The sequence below is a fragment of the Grampus griseus genome (assembly GCF_964374135.1).
Source record: "Grampus griseus genome assembly, chromosome: 14".
Taxonomy (NCBI): Eukaryota; Metazoa; Chordata; class Mammalia; order Artiodactyla; family Delphinidae; genus Grampus; species Grampus griseus.
In genome coordinates this window covers 61,994,347-62,014,493 of record NC_139008.1, presented here as the reverse complement: position 1 = coordinate 62,014,493, position 20,147 = coordinate 61,994,347, and the positions used below count along the sequence as shown (strand labels likewise).

Genomic DNA, 20,147 nt, shown 5'->3' with positions numbered 1-20,147 from the left:
GTTTTTTGACTGGAATTTCAATGAATTTAGGAAATAATTAGTGTAGAATTGACATCTTTAAGATACTGAGTTATCTAAGTTGTGAAATATTATGTCTCTATTAATTTAGGTTTTTTATAGTGTCTTTCAATAAGGGCTTCTAATTTTCTCCATTAAATTCCTGAACATGTTTTGTTTGAAACATTCACAGTTATCAGGAAGTACTTTTTCTTTTGGTTGTTAACAGTTTGATTATGCTATGCTATTTTGATTTTCTTTGTGTCTATCCTGCTTGGAGTTCCCTAAGTTTCTTGAGTCTGTGGATTAATGTCTTTCGACAATTTTGGAAAATTTTCAGCCATTATCTTTAAAAAATATTTCTTCCCCATTCTCTCTTTCTTTTTGTTCTGAGACTCCAACTATATATATGTTAGACCATTTGATATTGTCCCATAAGTTTCTCATGCTCTGTTCTAGTCTGCATTTCTTTTTTCTCTCTGTGCTTTGACTGTATTTCCTATTGATCTGTCTTTGAGTTACTGATTCTTTCTTCTACTATGTTCAGTCTGCTGTCAAGCGTAACCAATAAATCCGCAATTTTAGATTTTGTATTTTTCAGTTTAAAATGCCCAGTTTATTCTTAGAGATTCCATTTGTGATAGACTGATACACCAATGGTCCCCAGTGAATCATGCCTGCAGTATTCATGTCCCTGTGCAGTTTTTTTCCATATTGACCCTGGGTCACATGACTTATAAGAAAACATAATAACAGAAGTTTGATAAATGATGCATATTGGGGCTTACCCTCTTAGACCTAGCCATCATGTTAGAAGCCAAGGTTAACTTCCTTGAAATGCGGAGGCCACGCCACATGGAGAGAGATGTAGTTACATCAGTGACCCCAGATTAGAATATCAGAAGAACCACTTAATTAACACACATAATTCTGAGAAATAATGAATGGTTGTTATTTTAATCCACTGAGTTTTAGAGTGCTTTGTAATGCACTGATAGAAAACTGACACACTATTTTTCTGTGTATTGGTTTAAATTATCCTTTCAGTCAATCTTCTCCTCTAATTTCCTTGAAATATTTATAATGGTTATTTAAAGGTTGTCTGTTGCTTCTACAACTAAAGATATAAAGAAGGAAACACAATGAGATGGGTAGGAGGGGTGGAGTCAAGACCCATAGCCCCTGGGGTGGGCGATCCACCAATAGGAGGGTAATTACCACTGCAAGGTTCTCCCCAAGGAGCAAGGGATCTGAGTCTCGCATCAGGTTCCCCAGCCCAGCAGTCCTTCATCAGGAACATGAGCCCCCAGAATGTTTGGCTTTGAAGGCCAGTGGGGTTTACTTTTGGGACAGCCAGAGCACTGTGGGAAATAGAGACTCCAGTCTTAAAGTGTACACACAAAATCTCACACACTCTGGGACCTGTGGCAGAAGCAGTAATTTGAAAGGAGCCTGGGTCAGACCCACCTGCTGATCTGAGAGAGCCTCCTGGAGCTCACCCTGGGACACAGACACTGGTGGCAGCCATTTTTGTGAGTTAATCCTAGCATGTGGACACTGGTGCTGGCAAGTGTCATTTTGGAATCCTCCTTCTAGCTCATTAGTTCTTGGAGACCTGGCTCCACCTACTAGCCTTTTGGCACTAGTACTGGGACACCTCAGGTCACGCAACTGGCTGGGCAGGGACACAGCCCCACCCCAGCAGGCCTAACTGCCCTAAGGCTCCCTGAGCCCACAGCTGCCTTGGGACATGGCTGTGTCCATGGACCCAACCCTGCACACCAGTGCACTAGCACTAACCCTAGGACCCCAAGAGCCCTGCGGCCAGAGACCCTGGGATCCTGCTCCACTCACCAGTGGGTGGGCACTAACCCTAGGATCCCAGCCCTGGGACTCCCAGATCCTGCAGACAACAAAATGTTTTTAGTTTTTGTTGTGTTTCCACATAGGTAAAAGGAAAATTTTGGAATTTCAAAGCAGTGATTTATTAGATGATAACGAGGTTCCAGAGATTAATAATATAGCTAAAGATAGCTAATAAGAGTACCATAGAATTACTGAGAACAACCTGAGTGAATCTCTGAAAATGAACACATTTATACCTTAAGGTTCTATCTTAAAAAATTCTAAAAACGTAAGGATCCATACGCACACCTTTCATTAGCTGCCAGAATGATGATGTTATTGTGTGTCATGTAGATTCCAGAAAATTTCACACTTGTGAGAAAGTGAGATAAAATGGCAAGTAATGTCTTATTATTATAATGAAAATAGTTTTGACTTAATGGACCATCTATAAGAGGACTTCCTGAGAACCGCTGGATAGACTAACAGGCAAACATAGGGGTCAGCCAGAAGTGTTTATTGACAGAGATTGAGAATCCACTGTGGTCAGACTCAGCGTAGGTTCACCTGCCTTTTGATGACTTCAGGTTTCAAGGAACTTAAGCTTTCCATGGAAGGTTTTTTGGCTGGTACTTGGGCTTCACACAGCACATTTTATTATTTGTGCAGTAAACATAGACCCTTTCCTTCCTGAAACATTTCTGGCGGCATTTGCCATGACGATTCCAGCATTTTCGAGTGCTACCTGAAAAGAAAGAAGAACAGAGACAGTGTCAGTCCTAAGAAGAGGTAGATTCTGGATTTGAAATGTCTGTAAAAGGATTAGAACAGATGTGATAGAGGGTGCTCAGTTTCCTTTGACTCTGACCCTGGTCCTCTCTTTTATTCCCTTCTTCTCCCTTTCGAAAAATTGTGGTAAAATACAAATAACATAAAGTTTATCAGTTTAAGTATTTTAAAGCGTACAGTCCAGCGGCATTAATTACACTCACAATGTTGTGCAACCATCATCACCGTCTAGTTCCAGAACTTTTTAATCATCCCAAACAGAAACCCTGCACCCATTAAGCATTTTCATTTCTCCTCTCCTCATCCCTGAGCAACCACCAATATGCCCTCCTTGCTATAGACTTGCCTAATCTAGATATTTTATGCCAATGGAATCATATAATGTGCAGCATTTGGGGCCTGGCTTCTTTTTACTTAGCATAATATTTTCAGCATTCATCTGTACTGTTTTTATAATTAAAAAAATTGAAGCATAGTTGATTTACAATATTGTGTTAGTTTCAGGTGTACAGCACAGTGCTAGATATTCTTTTCAGATTCTTTTCCCTTATAGGTTATTACAAAATATTGAGTATAGGGCTTCCCTGGTGGCACAGTGGTTGAGAGTCCGCCTGCCGATGCAGGGGATGCGGGTTCATGCCCCGGTCCGGGAAGATCCCACATGCCGCGGAGCGGCTAGGCCCGTGAGCCACGGCTGCTGAGCCTGCGCGTCTGGAGCCTGTGCTCCGCAACGGGAGAGGCCACAACAGTGAGAGGCCCGCGTACCGCAAAAAAAAAAATATATATATATATATATATAGAGAGAGAGAGAGAGAGAGAGAGAGAGAGAGAGTATAGTTCCCTGTGCTATACTGTAGGTCCTTGTTGGTTATCTCTTTTTATATATAGTAGAGCATATATGTTATTCCCAACCTCCTAATTTATGTCTCTCCCCACTCTCCTTTCCCCTTTGGTAACCATAAGTTTTTTTTGGAAGTCTGTGAGTCTGTTTCTGTTTTGTAAATAAGTTCATTTGTATCATATTTTAGATTCCACGTATAAGTGATATTATATGATATTTGTCTTTCCCTATATGGCTTCACTTAGTATGATCATCTCCAGGTCCATCCATGTTGCTGCAGATGGAATTATTTCATTCTTTTTTATGGCTTAGTAGTATTTCATTGTGTATGTATATATATACACACACACACTATACATATATATATATTTGACTGAAATTCCATCAGTTTCTTCATATCCTTATTTTTGTTTTGTTTTGTCTTTGCCAAGGCCTATCATCAAGAAGGTGGCTGTACTTACGTTTTTTCAAATGGCGGTAAAATACACATGACATAAAATTTATGTTAACTATCTTAAAGTGCACAGTTCCGTGGTATTAAATATGTTCATATTGTTGTGCAACCATCACCACCATCCATTCCCATAACTCTTTTCATCTTGTAAAACTGAAATTCTATTCCCATTAAACAATAACTCCCCATTCTCCCCTCCTCCTAGCCCCTGGCAACAGCCATCCATATTTTTTTTTTTTTTTTTTTTTTTTTTGCGGTAAGCGGGCCTCTCACTGTTGTGGCCTCTCCCGTTGCGGAGCACAGGCTCCGGATGCGCAGGCTCAGCGGCCATGGCTCACGGGTCCAGCCGCTCCGCGGCATGTGGGATCTTCCCGGACCAGGGCAGGAACCCATGTCCCCTGCATCGGCAGGCGGACTCTCAACCACTGCGCCACCAGGGAAGCCCCCATATTGTTTTTGATACCTTTCCTGCCCCAGAATCTTGACTAACTGACAAACTCAAGACTTGCAAAAACAGCTCTCAAAAGAACTGCTCTGACAGTTTTGGGGATGGGATTGCACCAATGGCCTCAACCAAGAGGCACAAAAATCTGGAAGTTTCTCATTATTCCAAACACAAGTTTTGCAGCAGTTAAAGATGAAATCTGCTACTTGACCCAAACAAGAACATGCAGCCCTCTCTTCTCTTTATTCTATCAAAACTCCAAGCTGCCCTGACTTGGGTCTTCAGCTGCTCCCTGATGTCCATGAGCTGAATAAAGTCTGTAACCTCTATCTGTGTCAGTGAAACTACTTTCTTTAGGCAGTTTGGTGCCGTGACTATTCTTTATTTCATTCATTTTGTGTTTATTATTTCCTTCTTTCTGTTGTAGGTTTAGACCAAGTTTATTTTGTGATTAGGAATAAGTTTCCTTTGAGATTATTTTTTTGACCAGTATGGGGGAGACTAGGGAAAATTCGTGCTTTAGAGGAAAACTTGGCTCAAATAGGGAAATTTTGCTCGCCAGGGGATGTTTGTCAATGAAATGTTCGGAGACGTTTTTAGTTGTCACAACTGGTGTGGGATGCTACTGGCGATTAATGAGGCCGAAGGTTCTGCTAAATATCTTGCAATGCACAGGACAGCCACAATAAAGAACTGTCTAGCCCCAAATGCCAACAGTGCCAAAATGTCAATCATTGCCAATCGTGTCAGAAGTCCCTGGTCTAGACAGGTCACAGACTTCAGAGTTATCTGATTCTGTTTATGTGGGAGTTTTACATCTGTATGAGCTCTTGATTCATGATTGTAATGCAAAAATAATTATTTCCTATATATTCAAGTAAATTCTGTTCCAGAGGGGTTCAATTGACTCCCTCCCTTCCCCTGCCCCATGGGGGAAAAAAGAACCAGTTTCTGTCTTGTAAATTCATTTCAAGAATCCCTTACTCCACTAATACCTTTATGCTTTTTAAAATTTTTCTAAAAAATATTTTATTAGAGTATAGTTGAGTTATAATGTTGTGTTAGTTTCAGGTGTACAGTAAAGTGATTCAGTTATACCTATACATATATTCATTCTTTTTCGGATTCTTTTCTCATATAGGTTATCATAGAATACTGAGTAGAGTTCCCTGTGCTATACAGTAGGTCCTTGTTGGTTATCTATTATATATAGTAGTGTGTGTGTACCTTTATGCTTTAAACCAGTTACAAAATCTGCCTTGTTCTCTCATTATGAGTTAAATAAAATCTCTAACATGTGTTCATTTTTATATCTGTATGAGAATCATTAGTTTACTTTAAAAAATTATCTTTTACAACTTCTCTGGAACCTTGAGCAAACTGTCATCACAAGCACCAGATCCTGAAAAAATAAACTGAGAGAAATCTGGGGTTTTATTTCAGTCAGATGGATTATGGAGACACTAAGATGGCTGTGGGGTATTTCTCAACTGCCTGAAACGAAGCTTGGTAAAGAATTTGACCCATCACACTCTTTAAGTTCCTTTAAAACTTAAAAGCTATTCTAAGACAATATAGGTATGGAACTTTTAATTTGACAGTGGGGATTGCTCCAGGAACTGTCCCACCTATTGAAACCCCCAAAGTCTGGATTTGAAAGCTCCACCACATGTAAACTGGGAGATATTGAGCAAGTGACTTCCCTTCACAGAGCTTCATTTCTCTCTTTTGAAAACAAAAGACATAATAGCACCGATCTTAGAGAGCTGTATGTAGTAAATAAGATATTATAAAATCCGCTAGCATTAAAGATTTCAGAAGTGCAGTGACAGATATAATTAGGAATTAAAGAAAATTCTTTTCAGAAAAAAGTCTAACTTGAAAGGGATACAAAAGCAAATAATCTCAACGGATAATATTTTAAGAGAAATAGAAGAGAAAAAAGAGAAAAAATGTAAAAATTTTAAAAAAGCAATGGGATATCTTCTTCAGGCTGAGATGGAGTGACAGGAGTCATATTGATTTTCCTGCTTTAAACAACAAGATAATTGGACAAAATGTATAGGAAACAATGAGAGAAGGGAAACAAACAAGATGAGCCCTCTGGTTGCACCAGTTTACGGACTAGAAGCAGTTTCTGGGCTGTAGTGCAGGAAGAGGAATTCAAACAAGCTCTGGTGATCTTACTGAATGGAGGATATAGAAATTGAGGTTCGAGGAGTTCAAGGAGGTCAAGTCAGCTAGAATCTGTGGGTCACAGAATCAAAGAAGAGGGGGCTATACACAGACAGAGAGAGACACACACACAAAGGGGGCGTACTACAGAGCTCTGCAGAGCACTCCTCTAGTCTTTAGGTATTATCTGTGCAAGTGTAAGAGGAAACTACCAAAGGCCTAGGAAAGAACCACCAAAAAGAAGTAGGCAAAACAATTCCCAGCGACACACAGGGCTGGGAATATCTTGTGTCCCCACCTGCCTGAGTGGAAAGACCTTGTAAAATCTTCAGCACGGTGGGGCTAAATTACCCCTAGGTTAAAGGATGTCCCATACCCATCCTAAAAAGATTAAATGCCAATCTTGAAAGGATTCATCTGATTCCAGCTAACTTACTGCATACCAGAACAAAAACCAATACTCTTTAAAGGAAAAAAAAAATTCCAGTAACCAAAAGTATAAAATCCACAGTGCAAAGAGTCCAAATAATTTTCCAGGCATTAAAAAAAAAAAAGCAGGAAAGTATGAACGACAACCAGGATAAAATCAATCAACAGACCCAGAAATGACAAAGATTATGGAACTAGCAGACAAGAATGATGAAACGACTATTATAAATACACTCCATAAGCTCAAGAAGATTGAGGAAAACATGACATTATGAGGAGAGAAATAAAGATGTAAAAACTTCACATGAAAATGTTTGGCAGATATATACTACTGTATGTAAACTAGGTAAACAACAAGAACCTACTGTACAGCACAGGGAATTATATTCAATATCTTGTAATAACCTATAATGGAAACAATCTGAAAAGTTACATATATAGTCATATATATAAAACCGAATCACTTTGCTGTACACTTGAAGCATTGCAAATCAACTATACTTCAATAAAAAATATTGGAAAAAAAAGAAGAAAACTTTTCTAGTTTATCCAATGGTAAATTTGTTCAAATGATACCTGTAAGTAGTAAAAATCAGACACACAAAACTGAAATAAACCCCTAAATGATTAAAAAAACTTGAGATGAAACATTAAATATTAAATGAAAAACATACTTAGTGATGTTAACAATAGAGTACACACTGCAGAAGTAAAGATAAATGAACTTGAAGACATAGCAACAGAAACTATCCAAAAGGAAGTAGAGAGAAAAAATATTGAGAAAAAAAACCCCAAAACAGAACATCAGTAACCCATGGGACAATAATAAGCAGTATAATTTACATACAATCAGATTACCAAAAGGAGAGGAAAGGGGAGGGACAGAAACTTTTCTTTTTTTTTTTAAATTTTTGAATTTTATTTTATTCATGTTTTTATACAGCAGGTTCTTATTAGTCATCAATTTTATACACATCAGTGTATACATGTCAATCCCAATTGCCCAATTCATCACACCACCACCCCCAGCCCTCTGCCACTTTCCCTGCTTGGTGTCCATACGTTTGTTCTCTATATCTGTGTCTCAATTTCTGCCCTGCAAACCGGTTCATCTGTACCATTTTTCTAGGTTCCACATATGTGAGTTAATATACAATATTTGTTTTTCTCTTTCTGACTTACTTCACTCTGTATGACAGTCTCTAGATCCAACCACGTCTCTACAAACGACCCAATTTCATTCCTTTTTATGGCTGAGTGATATTCCATTGTATATATGTACCACATTTTCTTTATCCATTAGTCTGTCAATGGCATTTAGGCTGCTTCCATGTCCTGGCTACTGTAAATAGTGCTGCAATGAACATTGGGGTGCATGTGTCTTTTTGGGTTTTTTTTGTGTGTGTGTGGTACGTAGGCCTCTCACTGTTGTGGCCTCTCCCATTGCGGAGCACAGGCTCTGGACGCGCAGGCTCAGTGGTCATGGCTCATAGGCCCAGCCGCTCTGCGGCATGTGGGATCTTCCTAGACCAGGGCACGAATCCGTGTCCCTTGCATTGGCAGGCGGACTCCCAACCACTGCGCCACCAGGGAAGCCCTGCATGTGTCTTTTTGAATTATGGTTTTCTCTGGGTATATGCCCAGTAGTGGCATTGCTGGATCATATGGTAATTTTATTTTTAGTTTTTTAAGGAACCTCCATACTGTTCTGCATAGTGGCTGTATCAATTTACATTCCCACTGACAGTGCAAGAGGGTTCCCTTTTCTCCACACCCTCTCCAGCATTTGTTGTTTGTAGATTTTGATGATGCCCATTCTAACTGGTGTGAGGTGGTACCTCATTGTAGTTTTGATTTGCATTTCTCTACTAATTAGTGATGTTGAGCAGCTTTTCATGTGCTTCTTGGCCATCTGTGTGTCTTCTTTGGAGAAATGTCTATTTAGGTTTTCTGCCCATTTTTGGATTGGGTTGTTTGTTTTTTTAATAGTGAGCTGCATGAGCTGTTTATATATTTTGGAGATTAATCCTTTGTCTGTTGATTGGTTTGCAAATATTTTCTCCCATTCTGAGGCAGAAACAGTTTTTAAAGAAATACTGGTTGAAAAGTTTCAAGTTTGATGAAAATTATAAACCCATAGAATCCAGAACCTCAGTGAACCCCAAGCAGAATAAAATCTAAAGAAAACTATGCGGGCTTCCCTGGTGGCGCAGTGATTGGGAGTCCGCCTGCCGATGCAGGGGACACGGGTTCGTGCCCTGGTCTGGGAAGATCCCACATGCCGCGGAGCAGCTGGGCCCGTGAGTCATGGCCGCTGAGCCTGCGCGTCCGGAGCCTGTGCTCCGCGACGGGAGAGGCCACAGCAGTGGGAGGCCCGCGTACCGCATTAAAAAAAAAAAAAAAGAAAAGAAAGAAAGCTATGCAAAGCCATAACATAATCAAACTTTTGAAAATCACATTAAAAATCTTAAAACCAGCTAGAGGAAAAGACACATTAAGTACGTGGGAAAAACGGTAACAATAATAGAAGACTTCTTATCAGAAACCATACACAAGAAGACAGTAGAAAGATATCTTTAAAACAACAAAAGGAAAAAAGACAATCCAGAATTCTTTACACAGCAAAAGTCCTCCCCAAATGGAGAAATAGACTTTCAGATTTTTAAAAACTAAGAAGATTTGAAGAGTAATGTCAGCAACATTACTACTCTCCTCCTACAAAAACACCAATTTGGCAACCATCCAAACATGAAGATATAAAACTTAGAGCAACCATTAAAAAAAAAGAGGTATAACTATTAAGGCAATACTGGATACAGATTGGAATCATAAAAAGAGTCAAGTAATCTGAAAGAGGGGAAGCAAAGAAGATAAAGTGAACAAAGAAAGGATAGGCAGATAGAAAACAAATAGACGGTAGGTTAAATGCAACCATATTGATAATTATATTAAGCATAAATGATCTGCACATCTCAATTAAAAGGCAGAAATTGTCAGATTGGATGAAAAAGCAAGACCTAATCACATGCTGTCTATAAGAAATTCATTCTAAATGTAGAGACATAGCTATATTAAAAGTAAAAAGATAAAAAAATACCATGAAATCACTAATCAAAGGAAAGCTGCAGTATTATTAACATATTAGCTATGCTAATATTTAAAAAGTAGATTTCAGAACCAACTAAATTACTAAGTATAAACAGGTCATTTCATGATGACAGTCTCAATTTATCAAAAAGACATATTAATCCTAAATCAAATACACCAAAAAACAGAGCTTGAAAATACATGAAACAAAAAGCTGAAAGAACTGAAAGGAGAAATAGACAAATTCACAATTATAATTTCAGATTTCAACATTCCTTTCTCAACAATTGATAGAACAAGTTAATAGAAGATATAGAATACTTGAACTAATGAGTTTATCAACTAACTTAATAGATATTTACAGAACACTCCAAGTGCTCACAGAATATTCACCAAGATATACCATTGGTGGTATATCTCAAGATATACCAAGATATATTATTGGTGGTATATCTCAAGATATACCAAGATATACCATGTATTCTGGGTAATACAGGATCTCAATAAAAATGGAAGGATTGAAGTCTTACAAAGGTGATGTCTGTCCACAATAGAGTTAAACTAAAAATTAATAATAGATATGCACCTGGAAAATCCCTAAATACTAGAAAATTGAACAATGTACTGGTAAATAACTAATGGATAAAAGAGAAATCAGAAGAGAAATTCGAGAAGTTTGAATTGACTAAAATTAAAAGTACAATACATAAAAATATTTGTGGAACCAAGATAAAGTAGTAATTAGAGGGAGAGTTATACTTTAAAAAGCGTATTTTAGATAGAATGGTCTTAAATCAATGATCAATACTTATATCTTAAGAAGTGAGAAAAATAAGAGCAAGTGATACCTCATTGTAGTTTTTTTTTTTTTTTACATCTTTATTGGAGTATAATTGCTTTACAATGGTGTGTTAGTTTCTGCTTTATAACAAAGTGAATCAGTTATACATAAACATATGTTCCCATATCTCTTCCCTCTTGCGTCTCTCTCCCTCCCACCCTCCCTATCCCACCCACCTACGTGGTCACAAACCACCAAGCTTATCTCCCTGTGCTATGCGGCTGCTTCCCACTAGCTATCTATTTTACGTTTGGTAGTGTATATATGTCCATGCCACTCTCTCACTTTGTCACAGATTACCCTTCCCCCTCCCCATATCCTCAAGTCCATTCTCTAGTAGGTCTGTGTCTTTATTCCTGTCTTACCCCTAGGTTCTTCATGACATTTTTTTCCCTTAAATTCCATGTATATGTGTTAGCATATGGTATTGGTTTTTCTCTTTCTGACTTACTTCACTCTGTATGACAGACTCTAGGCCCATCCACCTCACTACAAATATCTCAATTTCATTTCTTTTTATGGCTGAGTAATATTCCATTGCATATATGTGCCACATCTTCCTTATCCATTCATCTGTCGATGGACATTTAGGTTGATTCCATGTTCTGGCTATTGTAAATAGAGCTGCAATGAACACTTTGGTACATGACTCTTCTTGAATTATGGTTTTCTCAGGGTATATGCCAAGTAGTGGGATTGCTGGGTTGTATGGTAGTTCTTTTTTAGTTTTTTAAGGAATGTCCATACTGTTCTCCATAGTGGCTATATCAATTTACATTCCCACCAACAGTGTAGGAGTGTTCCCTTTTCTCCACACCCTCTCTAGCATTTATTATTTCTAGACTTTTTAATGATGGTAATTCTGACCAGTTTGAGGTGGTACCTCGTTAGAGTTTTGATTTGCATTTCTCTAATAATTAGTGATGTTGAGCATCTTTTCATGTCCCTACTGGCCATCTGTATGTCTTCTTTGGAGAATTGTCTGTTAAGGTCTTATGCCCATTTTTTTATTGGGCATATACCCAGACAAAACTATAATTCAAAAAGATACATGCACCCCTCTGTTCATAGCAGCACTATTCACAATAGCCAAAACATGGAAACAACCTAAATGTCCATCAACAGATGAATGGATAAAGAAAATGTGCTACATATATACAGTGGAATACTACTCAGCCATAAAAAAGAATGAAGTAATGCCATTTGCATCAACATGGATACAACTAGAGATTATCATACTAAGTGAAGTGAGTCAGAAAGAGAAAGACAAATACCATATGATATCACTTATATGTGGAATCTAAAATATGGCACAAATGAACCAATCTACAAAACAGAAACAGACTCATAGACATAGAGAACAGACTTGTGGTTGTCAAGGGAGGGGGTGGTGGGGGAGGGATGGACTAGGAGTGTGGGATTAGTAGATGCAAACTATTATATACAGTATGGATAAACAACAAGGTCCTACTGTATAGCACTGGGAACTATATTCAATATCCTGTGATAAACAATAATGGGAAAGAATATAAAAAAAGAATGTCTGTATGTGTATAACTGAGTCACTTTCCTGTAGAGCAGAGATTGGCACAACATTGTAAATCAACTCTACTTCAATAAAAAAGACTGTATTTCAATACACTAGCAACAAACAACTGAACCTTTAAAAATATCATTTACAACAGCTTAAAAATACATAACAGTGATGAATTTAACAAAATATATGTGTATTAGTTTCATATCGTATTGCTGCTGTAGCAAAATTACCACAAACTTAGTGCCTTAAAACAACACAAATTTATTGTTTCACTGGGCTAAAGTCAAGGTGCCAGCAGGGCTGGTTCCTTCTGGAGACTCTCAGGGCAGAAGCTATTTTCTTCCCCTTTTCACTTTCTAACAACTACCTGTAATTCTTTGCTTATAACCACTTCCTTACATTACTACAATCATTTTCTTATCTTCTCCTCCACAATCTGGTCTCCTGCTGCCCTCTTATTAGGTCTCTTGTGATTACATTGAGTCCACCCAGAAAACCCAAGATAATCTCCCCATCTCAAGACACATGCAAAATCTCTTTTACCATGTAAGGTAACATATTCATGGGTTTTGGGGATTAGGACTTGGACATCTCTGGGGAGTCATTATTCAGCCTACTACAATATGCAAAATATAAAAACCACAAAACATTTCAGAGAAAGAAAGGAAGACATAAAGAAATCGAGAGAGATACCATGTTCATGGATTCAAAGACTTAATTTTGATAAGATCTCAATTCTCCTTAAATTGATCAATGCAGTCCCAAGAATATTTCCAGCAGGCTATTTTGTAGAATTGAAAAGCTGATTCTAAAATTTATATGAAAATGCAATTGACCTAAAACAGATAAAACAATCTGAAAAAGAATGAAGTTGGAAGACTCACAGTACCTGATTTTAAGGTTTACTGCAAAGTCATAGTAACCAAGACAATGTGGTATTGGCATAAGAATAGACATGTAGGTCAGTGGAATGGCAGAGAGAGTCCACAAACAAATCCCAACCTATATGGTCAACTGATTTTCAACAAAGGTGCCAAGGTAATTCAAAGGGGGAAAAGGAAATTCTTTTCATTAAATGATGCTACACATCCATATGTAAATAAGTGAAACTCAACCCTTACCCCACACTGTACACAAAATGAATCATGGACCTAAAATGTAAGAGCTAAAACAATAGAACACCTGGAAGAAACCATAGGAGAAAATGTTTCTGACCTTGTGTCAAGCAAGATTTTTTTTAGATAAGATACAAAAACATGAGCCACAAAAGAAAAAATGAACACATTGGACTTCTTCAAAACTAAAAGTTCTTACCTTTCAAAAGACACTGTTAAGTAAATCAAAAGGTAATTTACAGTCTGGAAGAAAATATTTACAAAGCATACATCTTTTAAAAAATGTTTATCTAGAATATGTAGAACACACAACGCAACAAAAAACCTGATTAAAAGTGGGCACTACAACAAAGAAGACATATACATGGCAAATAAGCACATCAAAGTGTGTTTAATATGATTAGTCATTAAGTATTTTAGCCATCAGTAAAACAACAGTTAAAACTACATACCCACTAGAATGGCTAAAATTAAAAGACAGATAATACCATGTGTTGACAATGATGTGAAGCAACTGTAAATCTCTTATTGCAAATGGGAATGCAAAATAGTATAGCCACTTTGGAAAACAGTTTGCAATTTTTTATAAATTTTATCATAGACTTATCATACAACCCAGCAACTCCACCCTTAGGTATTTACTCTAGAGAAATGAAAACTTCATTGGACCATTCATAGTAGCTCTATTTATAATAGCTAAAAACTGGAAACTGCTCAAATATCTAACAGCTAGTTAATTGATAAACAAATTGTGGTATGTATTCATACAATAGAATACTACTCAGCAACATAGGGTAACAAGATATCTATACATGAACAACATGGATGAATTGCAAAAGCATTATGCTAAGTTAAAGAATCCAGGCACAAAAGCCATCCTGTTGTTTAATTCTAAGAAGCCAAACTAAAGTGACACAATGTAGATTAGTCATAGCTGGTGGCTGGGGGACCGGGGAGGCGACTGCAAAGGGGCATGAGAGATCTTTTTGGGGTAACGGAAGTGTATTATACTACAACTGTGGTAGTGGCTACATGGATGTATACATTTGTTGAAACTCATGTTGTATACTTAAAATGTGGACATTTAGGGCTTCCCTGGTGGTGCAGTTGTTGAGAATCTGCCTGCCAATGCAGGGGACATGGGGTCAAGCCCTGGTCCGGGAAGATCCCACATGACGCGGAGCTACTAAGCCCGTGCGCCACAACTACCGAGCCTGCGCTCTAGAGCCCACGAGCCACAACTACTGAAGCCTGTGTGCATAGAGTCCGTGCTCCAACAAGAGAGGCCGCCACAATGAGAAGCCCACGCCCCACAACAGAGCAGCCCCCGCTCGCCGCAACTAGGAAAAGCGCGCGCGCAGCCAAAAATAAATAAATAAAATAAATAAACTTTTAAAAATGTGGACATTTAATCTTATGTAAATGATAACTCAATAAAACTGTTGAAAAAGAAATGTTAAGGAAAAAATTCGATAGAAGGTGAGAAAAATCGATAGAAGGTGACAAATACTGAGGATAGGAAAAGGAGATTCAACAGAGACAAGGTGAGGCCTTGAGAAAGAAAATCAGAGCAAGATGTCAGAAAAAATACTACAAACTATAATTCAAGAAAACCTTCTTCAAATAAAAGATGACTTGAAAATTCCGAAGAAGTACACAGTATATCTGAGAATATTGGTGCGGAAGAAAGAACATACAGAAGTAATATGGAATATTTAAGTACAAATCCTGATGTCCTCACTTTGAATAGGAGTTATCAATATGAAATCATGAGGTATTTCACATATATTCAATGTGTTGATTTTCTCACCTGCTCTGAAAAGATATAGAAAGAAGGGCTAATTTAGTAGCATTAATGTCTCTAGCATCTAGATCACAGTTTTTAAATACCATTTTCCTACTTAAAAAATTAGGGCCTTTTGAAGAAATGGCTAATTCAAGGTCTGGTGCAGGAGTTGTACAAGATAAGCCCAGAATATCTTGTCACACTAGATAACCAGTTGTGTACCAGTGAAACTGCTTTTGTAAATTAATAAAAGGACGAAGTGCTAAGAAACCCTGTTTTCTCAAATCACACTTATCAGAATCTTTGTATCTGAAACCATATCGGCAAGGCTGGAACGTTACATTTTTCCCTGAGGAATCAAGTCTTTTTATACAGAAGAACAACCTTGATTTCAGAGCCAGGGACAGAGTGTCAGAGAAAGAGTTTGGGGATATAAAATTCCACATCTCTCTTAATTTTGTACTTCCCATGGAAATGGGACCTAGAACAGATGTTAACCTCTTTACACACCATCCTGTGGCCCTTGAAGTCTATCAAACTCTGCTTCATTTACATTTTATCTAAAACTCTGCTATTCTCCTTAGTCCTATAATAACCTTATTTGTTCCTTCATTTGGTGAGATGTTCCACAGTTCCTTTGGTGTGTATCTTCCTTTGCTTCAGTAAGTTAATATGCTTAACTTTGTCAGACCGCAGGTGTGTCCCTCGTGGTGTTTATAAGATGGACTTTATCACAAGGAAACTACCAAAGACTAACAGGGATACGTAAAATAAGGCTTAGGCTTCCACTGGCTGAGTCTCAGTAAGAATAAAGACTGCAGTGGGGACTTCCCTGGGGGCGCAGAGGTTAAGAATCTGCCTGCCAATGCAGGGGACACGGTTCGATCCCTGGTCCGGGAAGACAAATAAGCCCGTGCGCCAGAACTACTGAGCCTGCATGCCACAACTACTGAAGCCCACGTACCTAGAGCCCGTGCTTCGCAACAAGAGAAGCCACCGCAACGAGAAGTCCACGAACCACAACACAGTGGCTCCCGCTCGCCGCAACTAGAAAAAGCCCGCGTTTAGCAATGAAGACCCAAATCAGCCAAAAATAAAATAAAATAAAAAACTTATGAAAAAAAGACTGCAATGAATGAAAAGTCATCAAATATATTTAAATCTATGAGTTTATGATGATATTAAAAACTATTTTGTCACATTTGGTGGATGATAGGAAAAGAAATCATTATCTTGCAGATTCATATGTAAAGAAAAATCACCAAGCATTTATTCTGTCTTTCTTACATGAACTGTACTGCTGCGTAACCAAATAGTAGATGATGAGGAGTGTCTTTATTATATTAGTATTCCAGCTAACTAGTGAAAATCACATAATAGAATATCACCGTTTTGCAATAGGCAAAGAATTAACGCATCTCAGCTTTGAGCATTAATTTGTCACTAAAAGAGAGATAACAAACATATTATTTGCCTTCTGATGAAAAAGGCAAATACCATCCCCCAACGTTTTGCCAAAAAGCCTAGAACTTGAGCCTGATCAAACCTCTGGATCCAGTCACCAATTTGCAGGAAATACAGAGGTCCGAGGAACACGTTGAATTCACTTTGAATATGCGGTTAGCAAAATCTGTACTGTGGGAAACTATGGGTCAAATGACCCAACAGATAAATTATAGAGACAAGAAAGGGAAGAAGATATAACCAGTAAATTAAAAAGCTAAAAATCTTAAGAAATGTTAGATTTTAAAAGTGGGCATGGCAAAAATAGGGTTTCTAGGGATGCAGCCCTGGCAATGAAATTTTAGATGCGCAAATAGTTGATCGCTATAAAAGTCAGGATAGTACTTAATTTGGGGAGAGAGACAGTTGTGATGGGGCATAGGTGGAGGGGTTTTTGAGGTGACTGTCAACGTTCTGTTTATTGACCTGGATGGTGTTACAAGGGTGTGCGCTTTATAACAGTTCATTAAGCTGCACATTTGTTTTATGTGGTTTTCAGTATCTGTAATTGTGTTTTATTTTACAAAAAAGGTAAGAAAAAAGTCCCCACCATTTAACAATGAAATCTCAATTTTTTTTTTTTTTTTTTTTGCGGTACGAAGGTCTCTCACTGTTGTGGCCTCTCCCGCTGCGGAGCACAGGCTCCGGACGCGCAGGCTCAGCGGCCATGGCTCACGGGCCCAGCCGCTCCACGGCATGTGGGATCTTCCCGGACCGGGGCACGAACCCGTGTCCCCTGCATCGGCAGGTGGACTCTCAACCACTGTGCCACCAGGGAAGCCCACAAGATAATACTTTTAAGAACCGAAATTTATCTAGAAAGGTCAGGGATTTCCAAATTTCAAAGAGCTCCTTTATATATTATTAGCTGAGCCTGGTGGATTCAGATAATATCACCTCACCATAAGCCACAGGAGGCAAAGGCTTGAGGGTCCGGCCAAAGAAACTTCCATTTAATATCCTTTACCATCACCATACCCAATAGGAAGTAGAGGGAAATACTCTCCCTAGGGGAAACTGGAGTGCTTAAATCCACTTCCTGCAGCAGCAGCAGAAGGAGGCCTTAGAGCTCCACCAGAGCCCACACCTTGCCTCTGCCAGCCAGGATGATGATGGACCCACCAGCAAGCTAGAGACAGAGGCCTTCCTCCCCTCCCCCACTAAGGCCTGCTGGTCGACCTGAACATCTAGGAAGTAGAGATAAGTAATATGAGAAGGACAGGGGCAAGAGAATCTCTTGCTACATACACCCAGATTGGTCTGGAGAAACTGCCAGAGAAGAGGGCATTTACTTTTTGCCCTCAGACTGTAGCCCAGGAAAATTGCTAACAGCATCGGCACAGCACATTATGGTGCCACCTGGAGGGGGTTTTAGAAATGGCTGAGGGAAGTGGCTGAGCTTCTCCCTCTCCTCTCCTGTGGCATAAAATAGACCCAGAAGGTCCCCAAGTTCCCTTGTGTCTCTAGTGAAGACAGGAAAACCAGTGATGAGCTGCGAGCCCGAGAGACCCGTCAGGAGTAGATCCCTATGCAGAAGGCAGTGGGAGGGGCTGTGTGTGAACAGCCTAAACCTAGGGATCCGATGGAAGATTTGGCTGAGATGAAGGGCTGAGTCAGTGGGGCGCTCGACAGGACCAAGAGGTTTCATCAGTCACGGGATCACACACAATGAGGGACATCGTCCTAGAAGTCAGTGAAGGTCCAGCGCCGAGCCCTACCTCCTCACGCTCCTGCCCCAGGATCTTTGCACTTCATGTTCCCTCCAGCTTGAATGTTCTTCTCCACAAATCCACATGGATCACCCCTTATTCTCCCTCAGGTCACAGTGACCCATTCCATGAGCACCCCTTTAAAACAGCAAATCCACATCCCCCTGGTATTTGCTATCCCCTTTCTCACCTATGCTGCTCATTATACTCACCACCTGACATTTTGTATGTTTCAGTTATTTAAAAAATTTTTTCTGTTTCTCTCAGTAGAATGTAAACTCCGAGAGGCTGAAGACTTTGCTTACCTTGTTTTGTTCTGATATGTTCACTGTGCTACCTCCTGCACCTATCAGAGTGCCTAGAACATGAAATCCATTCAATCATGTTTACTGAATGAACCAATAAATTAAATCATGACGTATCAAGTTACCTTCTCCTGAACCCAGGGGCTATCCTGGGAAGGAGCAGGGGAGCAGAAGGAGAACTGCTCAAAGACTGAGTATTTATTCAAAAGAGACTGAATTAACTTGAAATGGTTTTAAACCAGGACTGATGAATATTTATTTAACTGCTGAGGTTAGGCACAGTCCCTAAGTGCCCTCCACCACCCCTCCCCCTAAACTGTCCCATCAGCCGGATGGAAGTTCCTGGGAAAATTTAGATGAGTTATATAAAATGAAGAAGTTACACTTGTTTTTGCATACCCAAATTTCAGTGTGTTCAATGTTGTGCCCCCAAACTGATATTACTATACACACGCCTTTGCTGCAGCAGACTGAGAAGTGAGGAAATTGCAGTTCTGAGCCGCTGAGCTGCTTGCTGGAGGTCACAGAGTTAGAAAATGGTTGAGCAGTTTCTAACCTGGGTTCTAAGGCTTTCCTGTCTATCCCCAGCTGAGTGGTGTTTCAGGCATTTGCCACAGGCAAAATACAAGGGCTGAGGTGAGGAAATACACACCTTCCGATCCTGTGGACAGGTGAGCTCAAAGCTTTGGCTGGGCAGAAATTTCTGCCAGGTGAGCAAGAGGGGCCAGGTAGGTATGCTAGAGTTGGTGGAATGGGCAAGTCTGACCATGGCCCCCCTCTGCTACAGCCTTCCCATGGCTCCCCCACCTGGCATTCAAGGCTCATCAAGACCTGGACATTGAGTGCTTCCTCAGCCTTACCCCTTGCTGCACCCTTAACCCACCCCTCCGTTCTGTGCCAGCTCACTGAAGGCACAATGCTCTCTCCCACATCCGGACTTTTGCATTAGAGGATTTCTGCCCGGGACACCCTTCCTACTTCCACCTCTTCTCCTTCCCCTTCTAATTTCTAACCACTTTTCAGGACTCAAGAGTATCCCTCCGGGAGGACTCTCTTGGCCCTCAGCCAGGGCTGGTCCCTCCCATGTGCACCCCAGGACCCTAGATCCCCTCTATCACAGCTCACGGCACTCTGGGTTGTAAATGCTATTTCATCCCCCCTGCCCGTGGGATTCCGTGACCAGGTCTCACTCTCCACACCTCCCCCTCCCCTGAAGAGGTCCAGGTTACCTGGAGTGAGCTGGGACAAGAGGAGCAGTGCGGCCAGAGTCAGCAAAAGGAGCTTCATGG

General features: G+C 39.7%; 1 protein-coding gene across 1 annotated transcript; it reads right to left on the bottom strand.

The window, feature by feature from the left end:
• Positions 1-2,441: 2,441 nt before the first annotated feature.
• Positions 2,442-20,145, bottom strand: LOC309832748 (beta-defensin 36-like; the record flags this gene model as incomplete). Its single annotated transcript, XM_082670725.1, has 2 exons — positions 2,442-2,587; positions 20,088-20,145. The coding sequence occupies 2 exons, from the start codon at positions 20,143-20,145 to the stop codon at positions 2,442-2,444; spliced, it is 204 nt and encodes a 67-aa protein (XP_082526851.1).
• Between the last annotated feature and the right edge of the window lie 2 nt (positions 20,146-20,147).